At 45.5% G+C, this 25,000-nt stretch overlaps 1 protein-coding gene across 1 annotated transcript in view; it reads right to left on the reverse strand.

Moving 5' to 3' along the window:
* The window catches only part of LOC311315219 (membrane-associated guanylate kinase, WW and PDZ domain-containing protein 1-like), a gene marked incomplete at its 5' end in the record, with an annotated part of 102,784 nt that overhangs the window by 38,680 nt on the left and 39,104 nt on the right, over positions 1–25,000 (reverse strand). Inside the window, 6 exons of the mRNA XM_084445835.1 lie at positions 391–448; positions 2,104–2,139; positions 3,011–3,093; positions 4,064–4,286; positions 5,842–6,030; positions 9,102–9,221. Coding sequence (XP_084301961.1) covers positions 391–448; positions 2,104–2,139; positions 3,011–3,093; positions 4,064–4,286; positions 5,842–6,030; positions 9,102–9,221 — 709 coding nt within the window. The remainder of the gene's footprint in view (positions 1–390; positions 449–2,103; positions 2,140–3,010; positions 3,094–4,063; positions 4,287–5,841; positions 6,031–9,101; positions 9,222–25,000) is intronic.

The raw sequence follows: 25,000 nt of genomic DNA on the forward strand, positions 1-25,000 counted from the left end.
GACAGGGAGAGAGATAGAGATAGAGAGAGAGATACAGGGGGAGAGAGAGAGAGAGAGAGAGTGGGAGAGAGAGATAAAGATAGAGGGCGAGAGAGAGAGAGAGAGAGACAGGGGAAGAGAGAGAGAGAGAGTGAGAGAGAGATAGAGGGCGAGAGAGAGAGAGAGAGAGAGAGAGACAGGGAGAGACAGACAGGGAGAGAGAGAGAGAAAGCCAAGAGATAGGGAGAGTAATTGTAGAAGAAGTCAGCTGACCGACATCACTAACTGCACGGCGCTATGTGAGGGAATACTCTGCTGTAAGAGCAGATGAAGACGTAAGGAGACATGATAAGAGCGTCCTACAACCTAAGACAGCTGTGCGGTGAGGTTTCAGTGAGAGCCTGAACTTACTCGACGTAGTACACCCCATACACTGGGTCATCTATCTTCTCCCATCCTGGAGGCAGCTCTGGAAGGAGAGACAACATCATTTAGAGAAGACCACTGCATTACATACTGGACACACCCCAACTGTTGGTCATCTTCATAGGGGTCAGGTCCTCGGGAGTGTGGAGTGATCTCCCTTCAAATCAAATCAAATCAAATCAAACTTTATTTGTATGGCGCAGAGCTCAGGGCACTGTTGAGTCGGGATGAGAGGAAAGTGGCCTGATCTGGGAGCTGTTCTTCAGCATGTACCACTCTGCCATTCTCCTCTTACAATACTTGTGGGGCGGCTCTAGCTCAGTTGGTAGAGCGGGCCGTTCAGTGATCGAAGGGTCAGTGGTTCAAATCCCAGCTCCGACTATCCACATGTCGAAGTGTCCTTGAGCAAGACACCTAACCCCAAATTGCTCCCAATGAGCAGGTTAGCACCTTGCATGGCAGCTACCGTGAATGAGAGGCCATTGTAAAGCGCTTTGAGTGCCGCTAAGGTGGAAAAGCGCTATATAAGTGCAGACCATTTACTTAAAGGTGTCGCAGGTTCTAACAGCCCAACTCTGAAGTTATCTCTCTTCATCGGGCTTTTACAGTACTCTTCATGATCATTCTTTCTCTTACTGTCAGTGAAGGAGCTCTAACTCCATCAGTGAGCTGTCTGGAGACTTTCGATGGAAATAACAGACTGGAAACCTCCGACGGCCGCCTCCTACTTCATCTAATATTCATATATTCAGACGCGGCCCTCTCAGTCAAGCTCCAGATGTGGCAGGTTTGTGTCCGAGTGTTCCGGGCCTGGATTCAGGTTACTTCCTGTTTCCCTTTGGGGTTTGGTTTGACTGTGACCCACTAAGCAGGTACACATACTGATCCTAACCCTAAACATAACTGGACTGGGACAATTCAGGGTAAACCAGTCGGTGTCAAGCGGGTAAATTTAGGCCAGTGTTTAGGGAGTTAGTCTAGAAACCACATCTGTATATCTCTGTATGAATCTACTGTATATCACTGTCAATCTAGCTGAGATTTACTGTCATGTGTTCAGTGCATATGGCGTAATATTATAGTACACCCAGTTAAATGTGGGCTGGCACACACACACACACACATACTCACACACACTCAAACTCTCATCCTAGCCCTGCTAAAAGGAACAGTCTGACAGACAGGGCCTATTAAGCTGACACACTCCCATTAAGTCGTTAGCATCTCGTTGTCTTCCGCGCTGTATTTGATTTCATACAAAGACATTAGCGTCGTGTGTTAGCGTGGGCTTGTACTGACTCCACCAAACACTTTTGGAGCAGGCTGGATTTCACAATCGATAATCACAGACTGCCTGCCTCTGATCTAACAGAAATAATAGGGTCTGGTAGCCAGTCATTCCAAGCCTCGTACAAGTCGGAGTTTTCTTCCCATATCAGGGCTGTATGTGAGTGTGTATCTGCCACCCACAGAGCAGAAGCCAACCAGAAGAGCCATTTTCCAGTCTGTATAACAGGTCTGAGTACATAGATCAACCGGAGTCACCAGCCAAACACCTCCGAAATGTGTTCTTGTGCATAAAAGGAAATCACTCACACAATGCAGCACACCACATAAATTACGATGGGATCTCAAATTAGCGTTCCTTGAATTGCTTCTACGCGAGCGCGGTAGCCTAGAGGAAGTGGGAATGCCTACCTAGCTCGTTGTCCAGTTCCTCGGTGTGTACCCCTTCTTCTCCAAGGTGAGGAAAGCAGGATGTAACACAAGAAATAGATGAGGGAGAAAAAAGACATGGGGGTCAAGGAGAAATGGGGTGAGAAATGGGATAGCATTGCAGAGAGAAGTAGGGAGGGAAAATAGAGATTCCTTAGTTATCATAGATATGTTGTAAAGGAGAGGTAACATTAATATATAAAGACTCTAAATGGTCTAGTTAGGATTCTCCACCTGCCCGATTATCTTTAAAAACATCTAATTATTTCAGATGTTCTATACCAGAGAGAGTTCTCAAAATGGCCATGAGGTGGCACAGTTTCTTACACTAGTACTCTCTTGAGCTACAATTCTTTCTCTGGGCTATCAATATAATGTTCCATAATATCATAACTAGCATTGTAATACTTTTTAGCTGAAATTACAATAACATTTTACTGACAATTCTGACAAAACAAATTTACAACAACATTACATGAGCCTGGACTGAGACAGTTGCTTTCAAAGAGAATCAGCAAAATGAATAATATTAATACAATGAATGTACATTTTGATCAGAATCAGAATCATATTTATTGTAGCCGGGTAGGTTTTGACTATGCAGTTATGGCATTGATCATGTGATCACTTGGATGTGTGCCTCCACTCCAGAATGAAACACCTGATTCACTGTGTTTATGAGAGCTCAAGTGCACCACCTACTGATACACCCAGCAAGGCTGGAAAACACTGTGCAGTGTGGGACTCTGCAGTGTGGACAAGCCAAACGGTGTCAGCTACACTCTTATATAAATACCAACACCATACACACATGCACACACACACACACACACACACACACACACACACACACACACACACACACACACACACACACAGTCTGGCTTACCATCGTCCTCACACTCTTCCAGAGGTTTGGAGGATTTGTCCACACAGCGAGGATCCAGCCAGGAGGTGGTCTTTGTGTTGTGACTACACATGAAAAAAGGCAACACAATCAAAAGCCATTCAAGACTAGAAAATACAAAGAGCAATGGCAGTGGTAGTGTGAGAAGTTCAGAACTGTACGTCTGTATGTTTACATGGATGGAGGAGTACAAACCAGTGAAAAGGAATGGAATCATCTAATCAGAATAGATACATGTCAATGTTACTATCAATGTAGTCTTGAAAATAGCTACAGTACAACTTTCAAATACAAATCCAGCATTGTTGGTCTGTGACTTTCAAATACACAACACAGACCAACAATCAAGCATATAGAATACACACACACACTGATAATCCAGCATAGAGAATACACACAGACTCACGCACACGCACGCGCACGCGCACGCACACACACACACACACACACACACACACACACACACACACGCACACACACAGACCAATAATCCAGCATAGAGAATACACCCAGCCATTTCCTGGTGCGGCGCTGCGGTAGGGTCTGGATCTGGTCAGGTGATCAGTTTGTGATCTCCTTAGAGAGCAGGTCATGGACGGATTACCAGGCCGGCCTGTAGAACCCTGGCGGGGGAAGGGGGGCGGGTCTTCCTGCTTATGGGACTGACAGGACTGACTGAAAATGCCACTGACTGGGCCCATTCAGCCTCAGAATCAAGTTGCTCTAGCGAAGAAAATGATGTCTAGATCAACTAGCTTCATGTAAGCCTCAGTGCATGCTAGGGATATGCTGTAAGACAGCCAAAGCACTGTGGGAGGTTGTAAAATATAGTAACGTTAAGGGTATACTGTATGAACATACATGTACTTCACAACCTCCTATAGTACATTCGCCTACAGCATACCCTTAGCATGCACTGAGGCTTCCATGTGGCTACAGGCTAGCATGACCTTTTTGCTGTGCGCCGAGTAGAAACGTAGTGAAAGAGACTACTAGGAGCTAGTGTAGCGCTACTAGGAGTCAGGGTATACGTACTCTATGAAGTACACTTCTCCGTTCTCGGTGTAGGCCATCTCCCAGTTGTCCGGCAGCGGGCCCAGCGGATCGTCCGGAGAGGCCTGGGGCTGTGCATGCGTCTGCTGTCCGCTGTCCGAGGTGGAGGCGGCCGCGTTGTTCAGACCGTAGGACGGAGCGTTCTCGCGCGCCGGGTACGGCCGCAGGACGCCGCCGCGGCTCTCGTCCTGGTCACTAGGGTTACCTGAGCACAGAAAGGGAGAGGGGAAGAGGCTACGCACTAAGGATTCTGGGTAAGGAGCACAACACAGAACAAAACAGAGAAGAGGGTTTATGTGATGTGCTAAAAGGGAGAACTGTGGAGTGGTTAGCTGGTACGCTAGAGACACGGCAGTATCCCGTATCACCGGGCTAACATGATAGTATGCTTACTTGTTTCGACAGGAAGTACCTACCGGCATTCATCTCACTGTTTGACAAAAAGCTACCATTACTCACTAGACGATTTTCATTACAATATAATCATTGACACATTAAGTCTCCGCCTCCTCCTCCTACTCCTCCTACTCCTCCTATGCATGCAGTTTATAATCGTAAAGGAATGGGGCCCGGGGAGTATGCAAATTCCACCCACAGCCATTTACTCTTCAAAGCCCCAAAACTATCCTCTACCCCCCCACCACCTCCACCCGCCCACTGGCCTCTACCCCCCCCTAATCACCCCCCCATCCCTCTCTCCTCTGCTGCTCCCTCACTTCCGCAGGCCTTTCAGGAGGGATCAAACGCTGATTCAGTGCCCAGGCAGGCTGGCAGGGGCACACAGAGAGACCATAGACTCACAACTGGAGGGGGGAAAACAAACGGTCCGGGACCGGGACCAGTCTCACACACTCTCTTCTTCACAGACGCGGGGACAGACAGACAGCCCGGGGCAAAACACACCCGTCGCTAACACCCCACATCCATACTTTTATCAGCACAAACATGATTGTCTAGACTATCAGATTAACCCCCATTAGAAATGAAAACAACAAAGCACATCGCGCCCACTCTAGTATCACCCTTTAATTGGTAACATGTTATATAACATAATATTAACACCCCCATTAACAGATATGTCAGACAAGATTGTGTGAGACAGGCAGAATGAATGATATATTAATAAGAGGTGAGAACGAACGTAAAAAAGGAGAGAGAGAGGGGGGGGGCGGGAGAGAGTAAGGGAAAGAGAAAGAAAGAGAGAGAGAAAGGGAGGGAAAGAGAGGGGCGGGGGAGAAAGAGAGAGTGAGGGAGAGAGAAAGAGAGAGAGAAAGAGAGGGAAAGAGAGGGGGGGAAAGAGAGAGTAAGGGAGAGAGTAAGAGAGAGAGAGAAAGAGAGGGAAAGAGGGGGGGGAGTAAGGGAGAGAGAAAGAGAGAGGGAAAGAGAGGGGGGAGAGAGAAAGAGAGAGGGGGGGAGAGAGAGAGAGAGAAAGAGGGGGGAGAGAGAGGGGGGAGAGAGAGAGAGAGAGAGAGAGAGAGAGAAGGAGAGGCCCTGTGATTAAACTCAGCATGCGCTGTGGTTGTTCCCCCACCCCTCCTCACAGGCAGATGGCAGTGTTATGAGTCTCACAAAGAGAAATCAGCATCACAAAGACATGATGTAACCGCCAGACACCCCAAGCAACACAGAGGAGAGGAGGAGAGGCACAAACACACTCTCTCCTCCTCTATCTCCCTCTCTTTTTCACACGCACACACACACACACACACACACACACACACACAGACAACACGCTGCGTATGTGTGATCGAGTGACTCACCTGTAAAACTGTTGTTCATTTCCGAGGCCTGGTCGTCATCCTGGTCTTCAGCAGGCACTACTCGGGCGTTTTGCATGTCATTGTAGGACTTGGTGCGCTTGGGGGTGGACTGCTGGGACCCAGCATCACTGAGAATCACTGTCCCAGTCACGGGCTGCCGTGGAGGCTTGGGGGTCCCATAATAGTTACCTAGGCAACAAGAGGGACATTAGCAGGCTTGAGAGAGAGAAGGAGGGACAGGAAGATTGGGGGGGTGGAGGGGGGGGGGGGTGGTACAGAGGCAGAGCTCGGGAAAGTAAGATAGCGGGGATAGGATCTATAAAATCAACTCAATTAAAGAAAAGACACACAGCGCAGGAAAGCGCGACGCTTCCTGATATGGGAGGCCACGGCGAAGACAGCTGGTGGAGAGGCGGGACGGAGCGAGCCGGGGTCGTTATGGACTGAGGGGGTGGAGCTTCATTGTCTGGGAGCAGAGGCCGTACACAGACAGCACAATGGAGAAGCTGGCGGAGGGGACAACAGCTTCCCTCCTCCTCATGAACTAGCTACATTCATTTCAATAGCTTCTGATTGGAGGGCACAATATCTGTTGTTTTTCCATTTTCCCCCCACAGCAATAGATTAGGATGATTGTATGTTTTACAGTTTGGAGGCTAGATTTCTATAACACAGAGTTCTATTCTGTGTGTCATAAACCGGCCATTCTCGGTACATAATATTTGTACTACTGTAGCTGCATTGCTTCTCATTACTGGGCATTGAAAAACGATGCACAGTAAGAATATCGCTAGCTCCGGTTTTTACGGACATATTTAATCTGTCCCTGTCATTGTGTGTGTTTCAAGGAAACCATCATCGTACCTGTACCTAAGAAAACACCTGTCTCTTGTCTTAACGACTACCGACCTGTTGCTCTGACATCTGTGATTATGAAATGCTTGGAAAGATTGGTTATCTCATACAACCAACGTAACATCCCTGCTACCCTCGATCCACTGCAGTTTGCCTACTGTGCAAATAGATCTGTAGATGACGCTATATCACTTGCGTTGCACACTGCTCTAGTCCATCTCCAAAATAAAAATGCCTATGTCAGAATGCAGTTTATTGATTAGAGCTCTGCTTTTAATACTATCGTTCCATCCAAGTTAGTGTTGAAACTCAGATGCCTTGGTCTGGGCAGCTCCATCTGTAACTGGCTATTTGATTTTCTGACGGGCAGGCCTCAGACAGTGAGGACAGGCAAGGCACTCTCATCCAGCGTAGTGCTTAGGAACGGGGCCACGCAGGGATGCTGCCTCAGCCCTCTACTCTACAGCCTGTTTACACACGACTGTGTAGCTATGTACGAGAATAACAACATCATTACATTTGCAGATGACACTCCTGTGATTGGCCTAGTAAGCGAGAATGAGGAGAGGGCCAACAGAAAGGAAGTTGAGAACCTCACCCTGTGGTGCCACGATAACAACCTCTCTCTAAATGTCAGTAAGACTAAAGAAATCCTTGTCGACTTTAGGAAGACTACAACTGATCACACTCCAATTATCATCGATGGAGCATCTGTGGGGGTTGTTGACAGCTTTAGATTTCTCGGTATACACATCTCAGACACTCTCACATGGTCCCTGAACACCAAGTGCACCCTCAAGAAAGCACAACAGAGATTGTACTTCCTGAGGCGTCTTAAAAAGTTTGGTTTAAGCACCAAAGCGCTCACGAATTTCTACCGGTGCACCATTGAGAGCATTCTCACGTTCTGCATCACGTGTGTGGTATGGGAACATGACCTCCCAGGACAGTAGGAAAGTACAGAGGGTTGTAAAGACAGCAGCTAGGATCATTGGCACCGATCTGCCTAAACTCCATGACATCTACACCACTCGCTGTAAGAGGAAAGCCTGTACCATCATTAGGGACCCCAGTCACCCTGCCCATGCACTGTTCTCTCTCCTTCCATCCAAAAAACGTTACCGGAGCATCAAGTCACGTACCACCCGTCTCAGTAACAGTTTTTTTCCACAGGCAGTTAGGCTGATGAATCACTGATGCTCCTACTATTGCTCTATGCACTTTAATGTCTCTTTGTAATATCTTAATGTTTTATTGTCGTATTTCGTAATGTCTACAGTCTCTTAATGTTTTATTTTGTAAACGTCTCCTGTCATATTGTTGTAATGTCTTACTGTCTTATGTCTTAAGTTATGTCTTGATGTCTGAGAGTGCCGGGCACAGTGCATTTCATAGTATTTTATAATACACATGACAATAAAAGCCTTGAACTATTGATCATAAGACGGTGTTAACATTGACTGTTAATTCTTCTTCTTCTTCTTCTTCTTCTTATTATTATCATTATTATTTATTATTTATGTTATATGTTATTATTATTATAAAGACTATATCCATCTGAATGGTATGAATGACACTGTTTCCCTCATGTTCCTCGGCCGCGGGCTCCTGTGGACAGGTATTTGACAGGTATTTGACATTGTCTACAGGGTGGGGAGAAATGTGCCAACACACACCAGAGCTGGTGCCAAGCAGATTAACGCAGTGATATTCTCCCTTCCTGTCCCGCACACACACACGCACACACACACACACACACACACACACACACACGCACACACACACACACACACACACATGAACACCCACATACAGACTGACACATACAGTACCGAGACACAGACACAGACACAAACACACACACACACACACACACACACACACAGGTATGTTGGGCGTTTGGAAGTGAAGTGCGAGTAGGCAGTTATCAGGGAAAGGAGAGTGGATGTGGAGGGATCTGTCTCACTATACAGTATTATACTTCTCTTGAAAGACTGCAGAAAGATTTATCTGTAACTGTAGAGTCAATAGAAGTCATCATTAGGGATGCACCGATGCATCGGCCGAACATTGGCATTTCGCAACAATTACGTCTTTTTTTGTTGCAAAATGTAGCCTACCCAGCTGCAGATTCGGAGAAGATCCGTGACGTAACGCCGCAAACGCATGTGTAGTTTGCTTTCAAATTAAAGTGAAATAAAAATCGGTGTTTTGGAACCAAACACTTCCTTTCTTTGTTTCCCTGGCACAAAAGGGAGAATAAAAATTTTATTAAATAAACATCGGCCATCGGCTGGATTGTTATTTTAAATATCGGCATCGGCCCAGAATTTTGCAATCGGTGCATCCCTAGTCATCATCATCATCATCATCAACAACATCATCCTGATCACCATCATCATCACCTTCATATGTTCCTATTTCCAGTAGTGTGCCACTCTGTTCCAGGTCCAGGAAGTCCTCCACAGAGAGGAAATTGTAGTCCACCCCAGGGACCTCTCCGTCTCGAGGGGGGCGTGTCGTACCTGGGAGAAAGAGAGAGGAGAGCACGGTGAGCTCGCCGGCAGGAAGTCATGCCACCTCACTCGTCTCTCACTTGAGCTTAGCGCGCATCATGACGGCGTCCACGTGAGAACAGACAGGATACACAACAGGATACACATCGATAGAGGCCATTATCAGCGTCCGCACGCAGCCTGCGCCTGTCATAAAAACGATGGCGACGATGAACGGTCAAGAGGGTGACTGTCTAAACAGGAAGTGAGTGGGAGCTTAAAGAGACAAGAGTGCGATTCCGCTCGCTGCTCCCTTTGAGGTGACAGTAGCGAGTAGGCGGACGTGGATGTGATCCAAGGACAGGAAATTAAGAGACTCAACCTCCATCTCAATCTGATGAAACCAAAAACCCTGGCGCTCTAAGGGAACGAGACAGACAGAGGGTCATCTCGATAGAGGGGACCTGACACCATTGTTTGGGGGAACTCTTTACTCCATACACTCTGCCTCCTGCACCACAACAAAGACATCGCTGGAAATACTCCGACGGAGAATGCGCTCGTGTGGAGGGAACTCTGACGAACAAACAGCACACAATAGCACTCGCAACGGCTCCTGGTGCTTCTGACGAGTCAAGGCCATTTCAAAAGGAGGCGGAAGTGAAAAAAGTGCATGCTTCCTGCGCTCTATATCAAGCACACAGCAACGTTTGGTGTCAAAAGGTGGGATGAAATGTTAATTGCTACGTTGGCTAACCAGAGACAGCCCCTCCCCTCATTCTGAGTTAATGATTAGTGAGGTGCAGTCCTAACGGGGGGGGAGGGGGGTTGTGGAGGGAGCCGCCCTGAGGGAGGAGGGAGGGAACTGACACCACACAATAGAGACCGGGCCATTGTGTGTGCGCCTGTCCTTACAAAGACAAGATGACAGGGGCCGTCGCACACCTGGCAGATGGCTGGGGGAAGTCATAACCCATCTGTGATTAGGATAAGAACATACAATACAATACACATATACACATGCACTCCAACACACACACACACACACACACACACATCACATACACACATATCACACTTCTCACATCACCTCACATATAAATATCTATCTATTAACACATCTACTGTATCTGTTACGTTGTCTTTTGATGTGGCAATTTCCCCCAGGGATTAAGAAAGGACTACTACTGCTACTACTACTACTACTACTAAATGCATACTGTACATGCACAAATGTACACACACACACACACACACACATACACTGTACAAACACACACACACACATGCACACATTCACACACGCGCAAACATACGTAAACAAAAATACATATATTTTTTTAAGTATCCAGCCAAGCCTCCCATGAGCAGACATGCGGAGCTGGTGTGCCTCTATCTACCACACCTGCTCCGTACCTGACCGGCTCAGACAGGTGAGAGAGAGAAGCCGCTGTGTGTCAATCACCACTGAGCTGTTTCTTTGGAAAATGTCCCTATTCACCTTGGTCTTACCAATCTGAGGCCAAACACCAGCTCTTCTGGGAAACATCGTCCAATAAACAAACACCTGACCAGAGCCCCAGCTGTCCCTCTCAGCCTCGAACGTCCCACCAGTAGCTCCTCTCTCTATCACAGCGGTCGTTTCATGTCATTTGGGGTGACAGGCGGGATGAATCACAGAACTATAGGTTCCCTATTCAGACCATCAGTATTTTTAGTCCTAGACTACTTAATATCAACATGAGGAGTCACCTGATCACCAGTCCCCTGACATCACACAGTAGTCCTGCTACTGTATGAATGTAAATGGACTGCACTTATATAGCACTTTTATCCAAAGTGCTCTACAATGAAGGCCTCTCATTCACCCATTCACACACACATGCACACACCAATGGCGGCAGCTGCCTTGCAAGGTGCTAGCCTGCTCATTGGGAGCAATTTGAAGTTCAGTGTGGGTGGGTTCAGTCTTGCCCAAGGACACTTCGACATGTGGACAGGAGGAGGCGGGATTCGAACCGCTGACCCTACGATCATTGGACGACCCGCTCTACCACTGAGCCACAGCCGCCCTGAATGCAGCTCTTCCAACGGAGGAAGTTGGGAATTTGCGCAGACGGAATCGTAGTGGTCTGCGGTTCCACGGCAGGGTTGGTTTCAGCTATAATGAAGCTCTCTGCAGAGAATAGAGACACTTTTCCAGAACATTCCCCAATGTAGACCACTGCCCTCTGTTGACTAATTATCCTGTCCTGCTCTGAAGTCATCCTTGGGTCTTTGTGATGGGTTGCGAAGTATCTGGGTATGATACAATCTACTTACAACATGTATTTGTAAGCTGTTTTGGTGGTGAGCTACAGTGCTGATAAGAAGGCAGGTGTGATTATACCGACTCACACACTCTCAGAGTAGATGTGTTGGAGCTTCAGGTAGAAATGTTAATAAAGTCTTCAACAGAGAGATGTTTTAAAACATCAAACACCATGTCATGCTTACAGAGCCAGCACTTTCCCCACAAATACACTTCCCTTGCATGGTGACAAACTGTGTTCGCTTGGTCAGCAGCGACAGCTCTGCTAATGAGCTCTGAGATACAGTATGTTGTGTTTGCGAGCCTCACAGGAACTCGGGGGCCTGTTCTCCTGGTTCTCGAACATGGGTGTGCTTTGTCAGCACCCCATGGCCAGTCAAAAGAAACCCTGTCATAACTAGAAGTTGGTTCTTCTTGAGCAGCTCCTCCAGACGGACAGCAGGCTGAGTGTGGTCAGGGAGGGGAGGCCGGTCGGTTTCATCGCTATCGGTGTCTGTCTGCTCTGTTCTGTTCCAGCCGTGGAGACAATGGCTGACTGGACCCTCTCAGAGTTCTGGCCTCGGTACTCAGAGTTCTGGCCTCGGCGCTGATGAACTCCCTTCCACAGCCACTCAACAATGGCCGTATTCTTCACTTAGTCCCGAGAAGCCGGAGAGCTTGTATGAATGGAGAAATGTTCACACACAAGTCTGCTCGAGGAGCTTCTGCCATCATACATTATATCGCTGACATGGAACGTTATTAAAGAGTCGGGAGGTTTGGTGCTTTCTTATCTGCCTCACCGCACTTACACAGCACCTCTAGGTGCCAAATCATTAGGCATACCGAATGTTTTAACATAGCTTTGTTATATTATAACATGACTCTGAGTCTACCTACCGAGCTAAGAAAGATAATCTGTTCTGCTAGAGGTATTAACTGCGGAGTGAGAAGGAGTGTGCAGTCGCCTACCACAACAGAGCTAGGCTACATGGCCCCTGCAAGACATCCAGTCCTGTTGCCAAGGACAACCGGAGAGGTTTCCATGTTGCACTCTCAGCGAGCCAGAGAAAGACAACACTAGCATGACAGGTCTGGGAGAGACAAAGAGAGACAACACCAGCATGACAGGTCTGGGACAGACCAAGAGAGACAACACTAGTACGGCCGGTCTACATGGACAGTATTAGAATGAGTAATGTTACATGCCGGCTACACCACTGAAATAGCGCGGTCAAATTGAGGCATGTAATGTCGAATATTTATAGTGTTGTACAATGCAGCAATAACAGACAAGTAGTGTACGCAGCACTGTCTGACAAAGCTTCCACGTTGGCCTGCCGTGGCAGGAAAGCCGCACACTTCTCCTATTTACAGAGCTACAAACACAGGAGACACAAGCTCCTCTCTTCCCCAGGGACAAACTGCCACCAGCTCCGTGCTGTGGTCAACCAATTACAGCTCGAGCTGTCATAGCCCTGGGTAATTATTATGTTACTGTGGTGTTAGTATGTAGAATACATGGGTCGCTGGATAAAGTATGCTGTGTTTGCTGGGTCCAAATGAGAATTGTGATTTGTGTACCGGGATTTGTGTCCAACGACTGAACAGACAGATTCAGATTTTGAATCTGAATCCGAATCCGAATGAATGAACAGGAAGAACAGTGGAATTTTCCGAGCTGCTCAAGACTCGTATCTCTCCACTTCCTCTCCTCCCTCGTTTTTCTCGCTCCTTCTCTCCGTTCCCATCTCCTTTTTGCTTGTTGTGTATCTACACTCTTATCGATCTGTCTCCCCCTGTCTTTCTGCCCTCTCTCTCTCTCTCTCTCTCTCTCACTCTCTCTCTCTCTTTCGAAGTGTGCCTCGGTCCCTCCCCCAATCTCTCTCCTCCTCTCACGATCTAGCCGTCGTCCTCCCTCCCGGTCTCGCGGTATGAGGAGGTATTAGCGCGAGCAGCAGATGCCACTAGGTGTGACGAGGTGCCCACCACACTGCTGACGTTTCCCTGCTACTGGGGAAGGTTGGGAAATGGAACACTGATCGTCCAATCAGCATCAATCCCCTCTCCCAGCCTCGACATCACTCAGCAGCTGTAGACCAGTCCACGAGACGGGGAGGGGGATGGGAGCAAGGGGTAGGAGGCTGTTGTTGGGAGAGGGTTTGGGGGGGGGGGCTGCCAAATGGTAGAAGTGGGAAAGGAGGGAGGGGAAGCAAATGGAGGAGTGAGAGAGAGAGAGCGAAAGAGAGAGAGAGAGAGAGAGAGAGAGAGATGTGACAGCCAGGATTCCAGGCGACAGGAAAAACAATTACCTAATGGGTATTTAAACCCCTCTCCAGTACAAACACTTTCTACCCCTCTGCTACCTCTCGCTGTCTAACAAACCACCACACCAGACACCACACCAAACACTGCGCTCCCTTTTTCTCTCTCTCTCACGCGCACACACGCACGCTCGTACGCACACGCATGCAAACGCATACACACACACACACACACACACACACAAATACACAACGCAGAAGTTCTGGGTTGTTCATCACACTCCCTGCTGCTGTTTCGCTGCAGGACCACATCTCCACTTTCATCTGGGGCATCTTGTTAAAAAGTAAAGCAGTATTTTTCTGTCTGTGACTCAGTGTGTGTGCGTGTGTGTGTGTGAGAGATAGAGAGAGTGAAAGTGTGGGGTGTGTGAATATGTGGGATATTGATCGTAGCCCAGCTAAAAGGATGAGGGAAAATAGGCAGCCACAAGAAAATCCACGCCCCTGTGGCATCATGAACCTGGTCTCCACATCTGCTGCTGCGTCACACACAGCTCTGTGTGTAAAACATGGGACTCTGTTATTCTCAAACCAAATAATGGTTTCTCCCATTTCTGCCATCAGGAGTTACATTTCTGATAACACTATTATCAGTAATATCAGTAATTTACATGTATTTATATGTAGAGCATATGTAAGTATACACTAAGCTTCCCCAAGATCACACACACATACAAATACACACACAAAAATACGTGCACACACACACACACACACACACACACACGACATATCACACATTATAATTCAGAGTGTGACCTATAAATAGCTTACAGTGCAAGCCAGCTTCTCTCCTTGTTGGCAGGTCTTAAAAAGCTCCAGAGTACAGTAGAACAGAGTAGAGCACAGTCGAGTAGAGCAGAGTAGAGTAGAGTAGAGTAGAACAGAGTAGAGTAGAGCAGAGTAGAGTAGAGTAGAGCAGAGCAGAGCAGAGCAGAGTAGAGCAGAGCAGAGTAGAGTAGAGCAGAGTAGAGTAGAGTAGAGTAGAGTAGAGTAGAGTAGAGTAGAGCAGAGCAGAGTAGAGTAGAGTAGAGTAGAGTAGAGCAGAGCAGAGTAGAGTAGAGCAGAGTAGAGCACAGTCGAGTAGAGCAGAGTAGAGTAGAGTAGAACGGAGTAGAGTAGAGTAGAGCAGAGTAGAGCAGAGTAGAGTAGAGCAGAGCAGAGCAGAGTAGAGTAGAGCAGAGCAGAGCAGAGTAGAGTAGAGTAGAGTAGAGTAGAGTAGAGCAGAGCAGAGCAGAGTAGAGTAGAGTAGAGCAGAGCAGAGCAGAGTAGAGTAGAGTAGAGCAGAGCAGAGTAGAACAGAGCAGAGCAGAGCAGAGCAGAGCAGAGCAGAGTAGAGCAGAGTAGAGTAGAGTAGAGCAGAGTAGAGTAGAGTAGAGTAGAGCAGAGTAGAGTAGAGTAGAGTAGAGTAGAGCAGAGCAGAGTAGAGCAGAGTAGAGTAGAGTAGAGCAGAGCAGAGTAGAGTAGAGCAGAGTAGAACAGAGCAGAGCAGAGTAGAGCAGAGTAGAGTAGAGTAGAGTAGAGTAGAGTAGAGTAGAGTAGAGTAGAGCAGAGCAGAGCAGAGTAGAGTAGAGCAGAGTAGAGTAGAGTAGAGTAGAGCAGAGTAGAGTAGAGTAGAGCAGAGTAGAGTAGAGTAGAGTAGAGTAGAGCAGAGTAGAGTAGTACAGTAGAGCAGAGCAGAGTAGAGTAGAGTAGAGTAGCGTAGAGCAGAGTAGAGTAGAGTAGAGTAGAGCAGAGCAGAGTAGAGTAGCAGAGTAGAGCAGAGTAGAGCAGAGCAGAGTAGGGTAGAGTAGTAGAGCAGAGTATAGCAGAGTAGAGTAGCAGAGTAGAGCAGAGTAGAGTAGAGTAGAGTAGAGTAGAGTAGAGCAGAGTAGAGTAGCAGAGTAGAGCAGATTAGAGTAGAGTAGAGTAGAGTAGAGCAGATTAGATTAGATTAGAGTAGAGCAGAGCAGAGTAGAGTAGAGCAGAGTAGAGTAGCAGAGTAGAGCAGATTAGAGTAGAGTAGAGTAGAGTAGAGTAGAGTAGAGCAGAGTAGAGTAGTACAGTAGAGCAGAGCAGAGTAGAGTAGAGTAGAGTAGCGTAGAGCAGAGTAGAGTAGAGTAGAGTAGAGCAGAGCAGAGTAGAGTAGCAGAGTAGAGCAGAGTAGAGCAGAGCAGAGTAGGGTAGAGTAGTAGAGCAGAGTATAGCAGAGTAGAGTAGCAGAGTAGAGCAGAGTAGAGTAGAGTAGAGTAGAGTAGAGTAGAGCAGAGTAGAGTAGCAGAGTAGAGCAGATTAGAGTAGAGTAGAGTAGAGTAGAGCAGATTAGATTAGATTAGAGTAGAGCAGAGCAGAGTAGAGTAGAGCAGAGTAGAGTAGCAGAGTAGAGCAGATTAGAGTAGAGTAGAGTAGAGTAGAGCAGAGTAGAGCAGAGTAGTAGAGCAGAGTAGAGCAGAGCAGAGTAGTAGAGCAGAGTAGAGCAGAGCAGAGTAGAGTAGAGCAGAGCAGAGCAGAGCAGAGCAGAGCAGAGGATGTGTCCCTGAAGTACAGTAGAGCGTTTGACTGTCTGCTGTGACCTACACCCTGCCTCCGAACTCTGGGCCCCTCTAGAGCCTCAACCTGGGCCTCGCTCCTGCCACTAGGCACAAGATACACACGGTCAAGGTATTATTATTATACCCTAATGGACATAATCATGGTCAGTTAGTGTTGATTGCTGCCATTCTGCCACCTCTGATACACAAACCTAGATAAGTGTTATACATAATACATTCTGACTGTCTAAAACATAACAATATGTTTTCATCAAGGACCCACCTTTGTACAGCACTTTGGTCGACTGCTGTCTTTTTAAAGGTGCTTTATAAATACATTTTGATTTGATTTGATAACCATTCAGCACTCCCAGAATAGTAGATAATAGTATCATAATGGACCCGCCTGATCACAAAACTCTCTCAACAAAACATGAATGCAGCTGTCAGTTAAGTTGACCAGGATAACAGAAAGAAACGGTTATTACAACATGTTGGAAGTTCAGCAGATTAGCGAAAGGCCAGTCCAGAGACAGCAGCATCATCAGGAGCAGCAGTCGGGTTCCCTCCTGGTGTGAGGGTGCGCCGTAGCCAGGACCCCACGCTGGTTAGACTGAGACTGCGCTATCACAGAGAGAACAAGCAATCATCGCTCTCACCTACAGAGCTGGGATAACTGACACAGGTCTCCGCCAGTGCCGCCCCAGGAGGGAAGAACATCCTCATTATGAGAGACATTATCAAATACGATCCTCCTGGCACCGTAGACACGCTCCTCTTCCCTCTACGCTCTGTTATCAGGTGTTATGAGTGGACGTGGGCTGACACAGCCCACGAAGGGTAAGGTGGGTCAGCTTCATCAGGCTCAGCTGATCAGCGGAAGTCTCGCCTACTCAGCTCTCAACTGCGAGCAAGCAGATGGGGAGACACAAAGTACACACTTGAAGAGATGGAAAAGTGCACTCCGTGAACTATGCTGCAAATCGAGTCATTGTGTTTGTCACGGGAACCGTGTGTACAATGAAACATTTCATCCAACTGTTGAAAATGCCAGGGTTGGGATTCAAAGTTGGGGCCAGAGAATTCCGACAACATTTGGTCCAGAAAAAACGTTTGCATAATAGCCTCAGCGGCACAATATTCAGGGGCCATTTTGTTTGGCCTCGGAAAAAAAAGCAGATTCTTAAGCCATCTGGCTACTGAATCTTTCACTATGCACAAGGCATTGGCTCTGTTTCCAGAAACATTCCTAAAATAAAGTCCCATATTGCTGTCATCCAATGACGACAAACAGACCGGATATAAAATGGCCTATTTCTGAAGGCTTAATGGATGAATTTTACTGTGAGCTAGGGCTAGCTATGGGAGCAAGTAGCCTCTCACTTATTAATAGATAGTGTTTACTGTAAGTCTATGTGTAAGAAAGCTCACCTCTCTTTCTCTCTCTCTCTCTCTCTCTCTCTCTCACACACACACACTCTATCTCCTCGCTAAACTCTTTATTTTGTCATCTGTTTAGACATTTTGATCTGTTTATTTATATTTTTCTTTTGGTATCTTCTAATTTTATTTTCCATTTTGTTTTGTTTCATCTTGTGTCAGCGTGATGGCACATAATCCTGTAAGGGAGGGGCTGTGATGTAGCGGCCAGACACAAAAATAAAATCATTCATTCATTCATGGACAACAAAGGACAACAAAAGGGGAATGACTCCCTGTGAAGGTGAATTCTATGAACAGCCAGGTTTATGCCAGGTTATACAACAGCTAGTTCCAACCGCGCATTGTGATTGGCCAAGAGGCATTCAGAGCTATGCCAATAACCACAATATACCAATGGGCAAATCACCGGTAGAGGTATCATTCCGTAAACGCAGCCAGCTGGTGTTAAGCTGCCTATAGCAAGGTTAACGATGGAGAACTATTTTGGATTGCAGAGCAAAGCAATGTTATTTAAACAATATGAAAAAATATGAAACAACAGTGCAGTGTTGTTGTATAAAAGCAATAGCACTGCTTAATCGTGGTGAATGGCATTATTTTATAATTCCATTATTCCCAGTAAATATGTAAAAACTACAGATGTTTATGTCCAAGAATGAAATAGGCTATTTCCAGTATCTGTTGTGTCGGCAAATATCAGCCTACTCAGAACGCCTCACAGTAATAGCCTACCATATAGTGCAATAAATCAGGGGCTTTCACAGATATAGCTGACACTATCTAATAATAGGCTATTTAAACAAATAAACAATTGACAAGCACACATGTTTGCATCGCACTTTAAACAATTAACAATGGTTGACTAAAATATAATTACTACAATAATTAGTTAGACATTTTTTGCCTCTGACAAGGGAAGTCTATTTCCAGTGTAGAACCTGTGTTCTAAAGTAGAAAGGGAATTAAACTTTTCACGATGGGACAGGAAAATAGGCCTAAAGGAAAGAATGGTGATTATATTTTTGTGAGTGCTTACTTTATTTTGACCCAGCAGCAAACCATCAAAATGTTGGACAGACAAAATTGTGGGTTGTGGGTGTGAATTGTATTGCAGAAATAACCACCATGGGAAACTGCTGGGTTTGTTCTCATAAGTGATGTGTCAAAATATATAAATGCTGTAGGCATTCTCTCTATTCTTTCAAATATGTTGGTGATATTTTAAAACAACTATCCCTTATAAATAGTTTAGATCATTCACAAATTGTTAGTTAATGACTTATTAAGGACTTGTTACATGTTTGGTTGATGATTCACAACTATCCCTTATAAATAGTTAATAGATCATTAAAAGGCTGTTTCTAAACTACTTACTAATGACTTGTTAAGTATTTGTTAATAGTTGATCCACTTACAGCTGGCCCCATCTGACCTTCCATCAATGAGGGCAGATAACAACACATGTTTAGAAGTGAGTAAATGTCAATAGTATATTTGTTAAGAACATGTACTAACAATGTGTTGGATGCAGGGCAAAATGTTAAGACCATGTCAATAGTTTATATAGACCTTATAGGGAAGCTATTCTAAAGTTACAACTATTCCTCATTTGCTAATGTTTACAAAGGTTATTTTGTATTAGTAAATTGGTATAACTAATTATCATCAATTCATTTGTAAAAGGTCAGTTAATATATTTGATAATACCATGTTCATGAGTTATAGACCTTTTTGTGACGTTATTCTAAAGTTGCAACTATTCCTCATTTACTAACATATACTGTACTAACAATGTGTCGGATGCAAGGAAAAATGAATCCATAATGACCACTAACTCTGTAAGAGAGATACTCTCTCTCTCTCTCTCTCTGTATATCCCTCTCTCTCTCATGTGATATTCTGCCCTGTATGCAGCACATTATTAGTACATGCTAGTAAATGAGGAATAGTTTCAACTTAAGGGTAACGTCCCAATAAGGTCTATAAACTATTGACATGGTCTTAACAAATATATTTACTAATCTTTAAATAATGATTTCTGTTTCTCTATCTGTATTGAGCATAATCTCAGAGCCCAGGGACGGCTGGTTCATTAGGGCGATATGGGCGACGCACCACCAAAGGCAAAAGAGAGAGGGATTTTTTTCTATCCCATTCTACCAGTGTTAGCTTAGCCTCGAGTCACCAGGCACTCCTCGAAGATGCCTTTGGTCAGTTGCCTGACAGTAGGTTGCAGTAGGCTGTGTCAAATCAAATTAAATAGAAAGATAAAAGTAGCCTACACAACAAATATTCCCCACTTTTAGATCCATTTTTATCCATTGCACATTATCAGCCCCAATGCCACTGCTCTTTATTCTGGATTTGCTGCAACTAAATTAAATGTAGACCTATGTGATAACTGAATCAGATGATTGTGAGATTTTGTAATTTTCATTAATATTAAAGTAGTTGCCTTTACATCCAAATGTGTATTTGAGGGTGAACTGATGAATGTCAACCCATATTGTTGATGGTTACTGTGGAATGTTCATTCATTTTTCATTCATGTTCATTGATTGTAGAGCCAAATGCTATTCAAGACTGACAATGAACTAACTGTTATACCACAAATACTATAGCCTAGAGTAGGCTATGTAAACTAAGGAACAATCCTTGTCTTATATTGCCATCTGGTTACTGGTGGTATTGCTATGTGAGGTGACCAGAAAAAAAACAATGCGATGTGACAATGTCAAGCTACTGTAACTGATTTAGGTTAATTTACCAATTCAACAGGTCACCTTGACCATCATCAATTCGCAACAATTGCCCCCCCTGAGAAATTTAACAGGTGCTGCCACTGTTGGAGCCGGCAGCAACATTTCACTATAACTGTACACGTACGTTACATGTGACAAATAAAGAAATGTTGAATCTGTTGAATCTATTCACTTCTAAACATTTATTGATTCGTGTTGACGGAAGGCCAGATTGGGCCAACTGTAGGTGGATCAACTATTAAAAGTCATTGGTAGTTTACTAATAGCCTTTTCATGATCTATTAACTATGTATAAAGGCATAGTTTTAAATCATTTACCAACTATTCAAACATTTAACAAGTCATTAACAAGCCATTAATTAACAGTTTGTGAATTATCTATTTATAAGGGATAGATACCCAATGCAGTTTTTCATCATGAGTTAGTCTACTCAATGCTGCAGGTAGAAGGAATAAGCAGTTCCATGGAGGTAATCCAGGATGAAGTCCTCTTCATCATATAGACGCACCATCCTCAACAGGGACTCTTGAGCTTTAGTTTAAATGACTGACTGAATCGGTCCCATATTGTACAAACACTAAACTAGTGCTAAAGTCACGATTCCCTGAAATAAGAAATGTCACATTCATTCATTTATTCAAGCCTTTAATTAAACATTTAAAACTCAGAAAATTCATTGAGGGAAGCCCTCAATTTCAATGACACAACGAGAACAAGCATAATGGTCTCAAGGCCTTGAACTTGAGATGGTTTCTTATATATCTATCTATCATTAGATAGACAAAAGCCTTTAGACAGAGAAGAACATGCTGAGGCCAGTAGAATAATTTTTAAAGTACAGTAAGGAAATGGCTGATAAAGTCATGCTGAAGTTTTGTTATTACTTGAATATGCAAACTATGAAGGCTATGCTACAGTATGCGAAAGAAAAGTCCGGCCATTTATGTCACTGCTGCTGTAACGCCCAAATCCCCCATGAGGATTAGTAGTCTTATTTCATTTGATCTTATAGCAAAGACAAATAAATTCTTGAAACGCAGGATTATAAGCTATAACTTTCACACTGAACGAATAGCCAAGCAATTTTAACAACTAAGTGACTTTGTTAAAAGCATTCCGATTAATATTGCTTTGGCTATTCCAATGGCAGTCGTTCACATTAACAAATATTTAAAGTATAGAGAATATGACTATCCAACGTATCCAACATGCCAAGCAATTGAATGTGCAGGTGGCCACGCCCCCGTCCATACACGCCATTTGTTTTTGCATGAATAACTTGGTCGCAAGAACAGCCTGTCGCGGCTTCCGGAATGTTGCACCTTTGCGTTACAATGCCAACAAGAAATGGTGCTCAGAGAGCACTGACCTCTGCCCATGAATGCATCTCGTGGCTCTGCATGTGCGTGTGAGCAGGACATGTTTGGTATTTCTGCATTCGTTAGGTTGAGAGCTTTATGCCAGTCCAAACCATGTGTCTCCGTGACCTTCACATGTCAAGATATATCTGTTTCAATTCCCCCTATTGACTGGAGGTGAATGGCTGGCCCGGCCATGTTTGCAGCTCGTGGACCCGCCTCGTGATTTGCATCCACTCCAGAATTTATTGGGTTGTTAGTTGACCCATGCTTCACCCCTCCACCAAGTTTCATGAAAATCAGTCCAATAGTTTTAGTGTAAATCTAGTCTAAAAAATGAATGGAGGTGAATGGCCGGCTGTGTTTGGGCGACTTGTGGACCCACCCCGTGATTGGGATCCGCTCCAAAATGTTATGAGTTCTAAGTTGGCCCATGCTACATCCTTCCACTGAGTTTCACGAAAAGTTGTCTGGTAGTTTTTGCATAAATGAATGGAAGTGAATGGCCGGCCGTGTTTGGGCAGCTCGTGGACAAGCCTTGTGATTCGGATCCACTCCAGAATTGAATGGGTTAATTGACCCATGCTACACCTGTGTCCACTGAGTTTCATGAAAATCGTTCAGGAAGGTTTTGCATAATCCTGATCCAAAATAATGAATGGCGGTGAATGGCTGGCCGTGTTTGGGTGGCTCACGGACTTGCCTCGTGATTCGGATCCATTCCAAAATGTAATGGGTTCAAAGTTAGACGAGGCTACACCCTTCCACCAAGTTTCGTAAAAATTGATCTAGTATTTTTTGCGTAATCCTGTTAACAGACGAACAAATGAACACACGCCACTGATAACAATACCCTTCGCACTGCGCTGGGTTGGGCGGAGGTAATAACCACAATAAAGCACTCGCTTTTGTGTGTTTTTGCTTAACTAAGTAGCTGTAGTATGTATTACTGTAGGCTGGTCACAGTAATCATATTACAATGACAGGTTCACAATAGTCCTCCCCTCTGTCATTAAATGAATCAAATACAAAACTAAGTCGACCACAACCATTGTGCACTAGTACATCTCATTTGGTCAAACACATTTTATCTTTATTCCTCTCTTCACACATAGCAGTGCCAGTAACTGTGCTAGCTCGTACTGAGAGAGAAAGCTATTATCTGTAGAGAGCGACTAGATATTCCATTAGTGTGACCCAGTGAATGTTTGCATTCTCGAAAAGTGGTCCAAGCCTCCTCATGAGAGCGTGACTTGACTGAGGCAACACTAGGCTACATATAGCCTAAATTTGCGAGGAACACGCCCTAGGAGTCACAAATCTCACTAATAATTCAGCCTCTGGTGACAGTGGAGATAAAGAGGCCGGCACGGAAAACAGAACAGTATACAGTATAGAAAAGCTTACCCAGCACCTTCTTATCCTCCTCCATATTAGCTGAGGCCTAGAAGACCCTAGAGTCTCCTCGGGAGGACTAACCAGTCAGCTGCAACTCTCAACAGCTATTGGACATGTTCCGAGCACTGTAACTGTACGGATCCATACCCACGGTTGAGGTGAGGACAAGGGAGCATGGACGCTGGGTAATCTGACCCTGGGTCTGCTACTGTACCTCCAGCGCCAGTCTTTTGCTCTGTGACGGCCTGCAGATCATAATGTATGTTATTGATTGCCGCAGCAGTGTGCATGCCTACTGGTATGTGTGCATGACTATATGTTTAGTTAGCCGGCTAAACAAACTCATAGGTGCTTCTGGGATTGTAATGGCTTCAACTCTAAGATACATCAACCAGTAAGAGATTATACACATCTGTTACTGTGTGTGCCATGTGAATAAGCTCTTGTAGAGTCTACACGTGCACACACACACACACACACACACACAAACACACACACACACACACACACACACACACAGGTGAAATATGCACTGTTCTCAGTGTGTTAACAATAGCAGGGTGGGCTGAGAGGAGTCTGGTGACATCTGATACCCTCGATCGCCTTCCTGCTGTTGTCGGTCTGGGGAGCTTCCACTCATTGTTTGACACAGACACACACACACACACACACACACACACACACACACACACACACACAGACACACACAGACACACACAGAGACACACGCAGTCTCTCTCTCACACACACACACACACTCACACACACACACACACCCCAGTCCAACCAAACATCTGCCATTCTTTTAACCCCTGCTGGCTCAGAGACTGAGCATGGCTGTGTATTGCTGCTAATAAATTCATCAACTCAATACTGACCTTTGGATGACCTCAGGGAGGCCCCGAAAAGAACACACTCCCTGGATCATAACTGCTAACGGCTGACATTTGCAACTAAAATGTCAAAATCACGTTAGGCTGTTTAATGGACCTCACTTTTACCACTTCCCTTTCTAAGTGTGGATTTCCCTGTCCTCAATGTGACACGACCAGGCGAGTGTAAACAGGAGTGTGTTCGGGACAAACATATGCCTAGGTGCTGACCGTGTGATCTGTGTTGTGAAAACAGAGAGAGAGAGAGAGAGAGAGAGAGAGAGAGAGAGAGAGAGAGTGAGAGAGGGAGTGAGGGAGAGAGAGAGGGGTGAGCGAGAATGGGAGAGAGAGAAAGAGAGGGGGGAGATAAAGAAAGAGAAAGAGAGGGAGAGGGAGGGAGAGAGAAAGACAGGGAGGGGGAGAGTGGGGTAGCACTCCCTCTAGTCAGAGCAAAAAGCAAACAGGCTCACAGGGACCAGGATGGGCTGTCTCCTGGGCCTGTAAGCCAATTACTGGACCTGCATTGATTGAGGCAGCACTTTAAGGCCTTGTCTACACAAGTACTCCCTTAATACACTGGTTAGGAGATACAGTAGGACCATCTCAACCACAGGAGGTGGATAGGAACCCTCCTCGTCATCAAGGATTAGCCATTGACAATGATAAAGATACCAGTCTTGTGAATACAGATATTCTAGCAGTTAGCAGTTAATAACAAATGCGTTCGTAGAGTAGCATCCCGGCACGTTGAGATGAGTGTGTGCCCGTGCCGTGTGATGCAGCAGTGACCCGGGGGCCAAGGTGAACGCCGTGTCTCCACTAGCATGGCGGTGTTCTGTCAGCAACTCCTC

This window comes from Borostomias antarcticus, assembly GCF_949987555.1.
Source record: "Borostomias antarcticus genome assembly, chromosome: 11".
In the NCBI taxonomy this organism is placed as follows: domain Eukaryota; kingdom Metazoa; phylum Chordata; class Actinopteri; order Stomiiformes; family Stomiidae; genus Borostomias; species Borostomias antarcticus.